General features: G+C 42.3%; 2 protein-coding genes across 2 annotated transcripts; both read left to right on the top strand.

Moving 5' to 3' along the window:
* The first annotated feature begins 22 nt into the window (after positions 1-22).
* Positions 23-2639, top strand: LOC105680588. Its single transcript, XM_033320173.1, has 2 exons — positions 23-1700; positions 1841-2639. Exons 1-2 carry the CDS (start codon positions 1470-1472, stop codon positions 2420-2422), a joined length of 813 nt encoding a protein of 270 aa, XP_033176064.1. The 5' UTR covers positions 23-1469; the 3' UTR covers positions 2423-2639.
* Positions 2640-7184: 4545 nt separating this feature from the next.
* On the top strand, positions 7185-7921 carry LOC105680589 (cytochrome b-c1 complex subunit 7-like). The gene is made up of 2 exons (XM_012384187.3): positions 7185-7523; positions 7689-7921. The coding sequence occupies exons 1-2, from the start codon at positions 7288-7290 to the stop codon at positions 7882-7884; spliced, it is 432 nt and encodes a 143-aa protein (XP_012239610.2). The 5' UTR covers positions 7185-7287; the 3' UTR covers positions 7885-7921.
* The last annotated feature ends 349 nt before the right edge of the window (positions 7922-8270 follow it).

The following is an 8270-nucleotide window of genomic DNA, read 5'->3' on the forward strand; positions in this document are numbered from 1 at the left end:
GGTAATCGAAGCGTTCAATTTATCGCTAAACGATTTATTCAGAAGTTTCTTAATAAATCGAAGCGAGGATTGAATCAAATTTACTGGACCTAGCATCGATTTGCCCGTACGGTTCATTTGGGAATGGCACACGATGGCTACCATTCCATTTCCGGTCGCAGTAATTGCTGACCGAAATATCGCGGCCTCTGTACACGTGCGCAGCTCGACACTTCCGATTGCACTTCCATTTGCACGGAAGGTTTCTTAGACACCCACACGATCTTCATCCAATATTCATGCATTTCCACCTAAGCTCTATTTTACGCAAGAAAAAGAGAGAAAATAGTATTGCAAGCAAATAGAATAATCGATTCTTTTCTCGCAACTATGAATAGAGCTCTCATTGATGTTCACCGCATAGCTCCGTGCGAAAAAAAGAAAGTCGAGAGCTCTTATTTCGCAGACTTCTGCTAGCTGTGAAGCTCCTTTGTGCATCCTTCTTTTCATCGCGAGACACGGACCAAGAAACGTCCACGATGTCGCATTAAAATGTAATACGACGCGCCGCGTGTTAAGGTTCGTTCACAATTAGCTCGTCTGAACGAACCGCTGATCTTAGACTTCGTACGTGACGATCCGTAAAGAAGCGAAACCGAAACCCGAATTTTCCTCGGTTTTGAGAAAGAACGCCAGCCGTATAAGGAAACGCTGATTGAAAGGGGAATATATTTTTCCCCTTTGTTCCGAAGCAACTGTTCTCGGAAGCTTTAATATCGTTCGAAATCACCGCTTTCAGTGATCGTTTCAGTTCATTTGGAGGAAGGCAGACACGCCGCGTTATGATCACGGAACGATAAAGTTTTCGTGAAAATGTTACGAATGCTGGAGTGCTCGCGTAAGGGGGAGCGGAAAAGTTGCATGAAAAACGACGATAGTTCGACAAAGTTTCGACCTCCCTTTTTGCCAAAGTTATATCCTTCTGGTCGATACGCGCGCGTGCCTCGGCCAACTAGTAAAACTGACGCCCGATTTTCCGGTAAATCTGCTGTCTTTTAAAGAAAATACTGTCAAGATTCGTTTCAAAAATATTTTCAAAGCGATTTTATATATTTTTTTTTTTTTTTTGTATAGCTGTCGATCATCGACCTGGAATTTATTCCCTTTTGAACGAACGTCCTCGAGATGTCTATCAATTTGCCAGACAAGTCGATCTATGTTTAACTTGATCCAAAATTCCAGCTATTCGTCAACATCTTTCTTTATTGGATTTTATATTCTTTCGTCATAGTCTTCGATAATAAAAATGACAGACTGTGTAAACGGTAATTAGGCGGTGTTCGTTCAGTTGCAATAATCTCGAAAAACGCTTTATGGTTTACGCAATAAGTCTCTCAAACACCTGTCAAATACTCTTATAAAGCGAGCCTCTCGACTAAAAACCGATTAAACAGCCAGTGAAAACAGTCGAAATTAACGCTTCTCTTACGATGAGGATACCTTCAATATTTTTCTTCCTCTTCGCGCTTCATTGCATTTGTCTGTTCTCGAGTGCCAACTGCAAGGAACAATTGATTCGAGATGAAAATTCCGGGCATCTGAATCCAAACCCGCAGAACTCGCTAGTCCACGGCCGAGTAATTACCTCGAGAAAGGAACCTGTGGCGAACAACGGAGCGTTTGACAAACTTCCGACATCTCGTTGGAAAAACTTTGGTCAGGTGGGTTCGAATGACAATGCGGGCTAATTACCCTGGTCATTTCATCGTTGTGTCTATTTGGAAGGTATTTTCCTCCCGGGAAAATTGCCATAATGGACGAAATAGATTCTAGAGGGAACTTTGTTCGAACTTCTTTGCAGAAGTCCAGCGATGAAATCACGTGGAAAAATCAGCGAGTTCGCAGTTGCCTGAAGAATAAAAACGCGACATCTAGTGACAAACTTCGCTTGACCATCTTTCCACAAGCAGATATCGGTCGTCTCGAAGAAAACGGGCAACTTTTCCCTCGAAAATTGAATCGGAGATCGGCGCAATCGGCACAGACGAAAAAAGAAAAACGAGACACTCGCGAATCCGGATTTCCCAGGCAAGCTTTCGATCTGAACGGCAAACTTAACCCCGATCCGCCTGCCTTTAGTTTCTTTGTTTTGTTTTCCAGTTGGGATGGCGGCAAGGATCAACACTCCGGTAAGCGACAAGCGGATGCTGAAACTTTCCAAGAGAAAGAAGAGAGGCGAGCGAAAAATCATGAAGCTCGTGTTGGCAGTCAACGTGCGTTTAATCTATCGGATTTATTGCCATTCAAAAATGGACACTTGGAGATGGTTGGTCTGCCGGGTCAACCTATTAGGAAGATTTTTGGCTTTTTCTTTAACGCGATTAAGCAGAAACCAAAGAACGGTGGTGAGAATGAGAATCAACAGTTGCATATCATAGGTTGATATGGAAATTGTTCGAATACGGAAGAGACACGTTGAAGAATACAATGGAAAACGCAGAAACTGCGAAGGTTGGTATTCACAAAGCGGCGAGAGTCGGATCATCGTCTATAAACTTTGACGCAGGGAAACCATAAACTGTTATTCGTTGCATATATACGTATTGTTAGCTTAAGCAGTGGCCCGTTTGATCAAAGAATAAATAGATCGATGATTATAATCCTGCTTGGTTCCTTTTATACGCGTAAACTATGGAAGTGTAACGTCAATTCACATCAGCTACTTATAAATTATACTTATCTATAATAAGTATTAACTTATTATAAATAATCAGCCATGTCACTGCGCCACGCCAGAAAAATTACTGAAAATTCTCAACGCGAGAATTGATTGTAATTTTAATAAATAAAAAAAAAAAAGATAATCAGAGACCAGGCCACACACCGCGGGCAGGATGGCGCCCAGATGTCTGCACATCCTTGGCGCGTACCCTCAATAGTCCTAAGTACCCACCGGGGGTCTTGGAATTTTCTTAGTTAAAGTCCTTCAGACCAAGCGAGTATCTCTTCTCTTAGGTTTCCTTTTACGTTTATGGTGTACTACTGGTTAACACGGAAAGTTAGTTTTTCCTCACGTCTGGTTAGCAACTTTCTCACGAGGGCGGCTAAAACCCTTCCTGGTTCACCAAGCGTCTTGTCATCCAATCGGAGACGGTGTCTACTGCCCTCACTTCCTTAACCAAAATTATCATCAACAAATCCGATAGTCCCGTGTCCTTAGACACACCCACCCCTAGCTTTCCTCAGACACAGTATCGTCAGTAAAATTTCACTTATTCCGTATCCTTAGAATAGTCAACATATCTTTATCGGTCTCTACCCTTATAACAGTCGCGTACTTAACGTATCATTGTAACTAAGTTTTACATAACGTAGTTCGAGTGAATTGTGATTTATGTTAATTCAGTGTGTGTTACATTGTGATTGCTGAATTCATAATAAAGTTTAATTAAAACAAAATTAATAGTTGTGTTACGACTCAGCTATTTTATTTCATCAACCAACCCTTAAGTTTACGTGACGATGGCTTCGGGGTTTCCAGTTATAGGGTAACACTGCTAGTGCCACGTAAACTCGAGGGTTGGATGAAAAAATAAAATAGCTGAGTCGTAACAGCGTGCGTTGCTATTCGACCTCAATACGTGAAAGCAAAGAAGCTAAATGGAAGTTTTAACCAAAGATAAATACTATTCGGTTATTACACGACTGATCCGTCTTAAGATTTTTCGACAGATGAAAGAACGTCTTGAACATCTTGGAACGAACGAGTGTATGAACATCTAGCTCGAAGGTAACGAGAAGAAGACGTAAATTTGTTGTCGTTTATCACGTGTACTACGATTAATGATCAGAGAGGTAATGATTCGCGCGCGAATGCATATCGAACAATTAGTAATATATCGGCGAAATTTAAGGTAACGATCGTCGATTGGCACGTGTACCTTAATTAATCACGTTCCGATGCATAATGCATATTTGATGAGCAAATCCGTTTAGTATTAATATCCTGATTATCGATTCATTCGTAACATTGAATAATCAAATTAACCGACACGATATATCCTCGGGCGGCATGAATCGAATTAGATGGAAACAATTAATAACAAGATTTTACTTATTTTATTTAATTCGTCATTGACCTGTCAGCAAATTAGGAAAATCGAGCTCACGTCTTTGCGGTATTCGTTGATTTGGTTTCCTGTTTCTATCTCGCGTGTATCGCAAAACTCGCGAATTTTTTCACCACCTGCGAAGAGAAAGTTTCCATCGTTTTCACGAAAGATAACGAGAGATATCGATTCGATCAACGGAAGGGAAATTTTTATAGAAAATTCCACCAACGAATACTTTATTTTCTTTCCGTTCTCTGTTTGCCTTTCCGTGAGGATTATTTTCCATGCATTGCCGACGCTTCAAATTTTATTTTTCCAGAGGTTGGTCATAACTATAACGCATCAACCCTATGAAAGACGAGTTCTACGATCACGCTGTTTCGCATAACTCGAACTTTCACCGATCGAGTAAGCAAAGCTTCGACGGGCGACAAATTTTACAGCGTAGAAAGCGAATCGCCGATATCTTTAAAACGTATTCGGGAATTGAAATCTTCGCAAGGAACGGAGTCGTCTAATTTTTCGGACGATCGTTGATACTTTTACGCATGCTACCATCTTTCGCTAAATCTGGAGTCTGCGGGGAAGTATTCTTCCGAGTGGAAGAACACTTACCTTGGAATCACGTGGAGGCTGTCTAAACGTGACCGACTCCGACTCGAGTCTGTGATTTACTGGAAACCACAGCTGGATCTTCGACGATTCGTCTCGCCAAGGAAATGTAGCTCGCACGAGGCCAGCATTCAATAGCCGAACGTTCCAAATCTTCTTCCCGCCTGTTGAAATATTAACGAGTATCTGCTAGATTTCGTCCCTTGTTTGTGGCTCATTTGGCAAACAGCTTTTACTCCGCTTGTACCGATATCGCCAACATCCTGCTATTATTAATCACCAGTAAACTTTTCCAGGAATTTGAGGAAAATCCTAACAAATCTGTACGAGATTTGGAGTGACCGCCTGGTAATTACCGCGACGATTTATGCGAACCAGATGCGGTCCTCGGGCAGGACGACCGTCAAGGGTCTACGCTACCCTAGTGCGGCCCCATCATAAACAGTGGGCCTGTTGTACAATCTAGGTACTTTAGGACTCCACGGAGAGAACCCATAAGGCACGAAACTTCTTTAGTTTATGCTGCATCTCAGGAAGACCGAACACGCGGGTTTCCCCAAGTGTAAGGTCACCTTCGCGACCCTTCACGAAGGCAGCCAGCCCATCCTCAAACATACGTCTTTACCCAATGATCAGTTAGGAACAGATTTGAGACACACCCACCACGAACCTTCCTCTACGACAGCAACATCACCAAGAGACACTCTCGCACCAGTATTCTAAGAGTCAACACATAACGGTATTCAGTCAGTGACCATTATATTTAACAGGATAGCCAGTGAATTAAAGACAGTTGTTTTCAGAGTATTAAGTGGAACTCAGTGAACTTAAAGACAGTTGTATTCAGAGTATTGAGTGGAATAAATAAGGTGAACTAAATCTCTTTACGTTTATTATAATCCTGCACCTTGGACGCTAATAACGTCCAAGGCTCGCGATACCAACCGATCGTTCGTAACTGGTCGTTAGTTAGTTGTGTGTCGCAACAAAATCTAATATTCCAAGAGAAATAGTTTGCGAATGCCGCATCCAACCGAGATCTGACGGGATTCTCATTGAGAACGCGTGTCGGATCCTCTAAAAGACGAATGAATTCCTTTCCGTTTGAAGTCCTGGCTGACACACGGGTCTGGACAGTTCTGAACACAGGGTAAATTGCGCGCGTGTTTCGGCTGACGTGTATGAATTGCACGAGTAAAGGAAAAATGGAGGACAAGTTGAGAGGATAACGCACGTGTATCCGGAATCGCGCGAAAAGCTCTCGCTTTACGATTTTATGGAAAGAAGGCGATCGTCGAACGGTTAGAACCGCCCAAAACGAACAGAAACGGAAACTTGTGCTACAAAACGCACGATAAAGGGATGGTCAACCCGGTGCCAGTGGCACGTTACCAACCGAGCCACTGATATAAATCTTATTTCTCCGTTTTGTGTAATGTTGGACTGTAAGTGTATGCGCACGAATCGGTCTCCCAGACGAAACGTATATGTATGCACAATGCACGTCCTCCACGCTACTTGTCTCGGTCCGATCTCTCGCATAAATCGTCCAGCCAACGTTTCCTCCGAATCCCGTGGAAAACTGTGCGAGAATAATTTCCTGGCTGTACGGTTTTTGCTCGGTTCGCGAGCATTCCACCGTCGTACTTTAATGTTTAACACTTTGTACACGGCTTGAAGTCGACTACGCCGGAGTGAGATATTGGCGATGTTATCCGGAACCGAGTCTCGGATTCTGACAAACGAGGCGTCTCGCGTTTACATAGACGTTAACATTTGGTTTCTAAAATATACCGTGGCGAGGATTTGAAAGTTTTAAGCGTTTCGAAAGATTAGGTGTTTTTCTATTTACGCGTATGTAAGACGCGTGTAGAATATTGCGATGGAAGTTGTATTCAAATTTACGACTATATTTACGCTTGACCCGTTAAACGCAGTCTTCTTGCTCGCAGAGGGATTCAATTTTCTCGAAAAATTGAAAGAAAGTACAGCGTAATAGATAGATTATACCGGAAGCTGAATTTTAAACAAAGTCAAACTCTCGCGAGGTAATCGCGTGAGAAGTTGGCAAAAGTGGATCGTCGAACGGTACACGCTGCTCGTCTACCTAACGTTTCTCTCTGACGGGAACACCGACCTTCTTTAGCGTAGTTTGCTGTTTGCACAATATTAGAACGATTTCTGAGTAACAACGCAGGGCAAGGAAACGACGTAGAGTTTACGAGGATGAAACGGCAGAGTAACGCGTTTTCACGGAGCATTGTCCCGTAATGGTATGCGAAACTCTCGACAAGTTCGCCGAATTTGGTTCGCAAGCGGAGATTGCTCGCTTTAAAAGTCAACCACTTCGTCAAATCTTTCTTCAATTATGAGAATCCTTTTATGCGCAAGCACGACAGAATAGTCCAACTATTAGCGAGACAAAGCTCGTCGAAGATCAATGGAGAACTTATAATCGCGAAACTTCGATAAACGAGACTATTTCGCTCCGTTCGGCTGATAATCGACGATCGTCTTTCGAACGTCATATTACGTTTGTGGTTAGATTTGTTCTCGTTGTTCGTCGCTCGAAAGAATATCGACGATGTCGAAGATGTTTAAGATATTTAAACCATCCAGTGGTTTGATCAAGCGTTATCAAAGTCAGATTCAAAACAATCGCGACGCTTGGAGAACGAAGATTAAGAAACACGCGTTCTATTTGTCCGGATATCACAAATATGGACTATATACCCACGATATATTTTACGACCAGGACCCTGTGATAAGAGAGGCATTACGTCGACTGCCAATACAAGTGTTAGACGGCAGAAATTTTAGGTATTCGCTGAAATATGTTTGCGTTTTATGTTAATCGTGCGCAGCTAGTTGACGAATTTCTATAGCGGCCTTTCCACCAGCCGAATATTCGACTCGCATATTTGCGAGGCCAGCTTGCCACGAAACTATGCGTAAATCTTCTATCCAGGATTATGGAATTTCTAGGCTCATACGTAGCTCTCAATTGGACTTTCTGAAAATACATTTGCCCAAGGAAAAATGGATCACGTACGAACAAGATATGGAGTATCGATATTTGGACCCGTACATAGAAGAAATCAAGGCGGAGAGAGACGAGATTTACCAGTTTGGTTGCACTAATTATTCTGACAACGACTGGCCTAGTTGCGAAGTAAAATAAGAGTATTATCTCTCGTTTGCTGTTTCTCAAATATACGCAGGAGATAAACGAGAAGGAACAGGCGAGGCGAAAGAACATCGACGTCGAAAAATTCATTTTTTGCCTTCTGTGAACAATTTGTATAATAATTATCGTAAATATTAAAAGTCGTGAGATCTGATGAAACGGTATTAATTTCGATACACTGGAAATCAGCACATCTCCAGGTTCTATCGTATTCGAATTATAACATTAAAAAGGAAAAAACTAGTTTCTCGTTCATCTTCGAGTCGCGTATCTTAATTTGCAACGCACACGCGTCCTAGAGGAAAGAAAGTTGGTCTGAACGATAAAAGTGGATGGCGTAGGTTCTTGATGATAACTTCCGTGTCTCGCAGCTCTAATTA

This window comes from Bombus impatiens, unplaced genomic scaffold (genome assembly GCF_000188095.3).
Source record: "Bombus impatiens unplaced genomic scaffold, BIMP_2.2 scf_0248, whole genome shotgun sequence".
Classification (NCBI taxonomy): domain Eukaryota; kingdom Metazoa; phylum Arthropoda; class Insecta; order Hymenoptera; family Apidae; genus Bombus; species Bombus impatiens.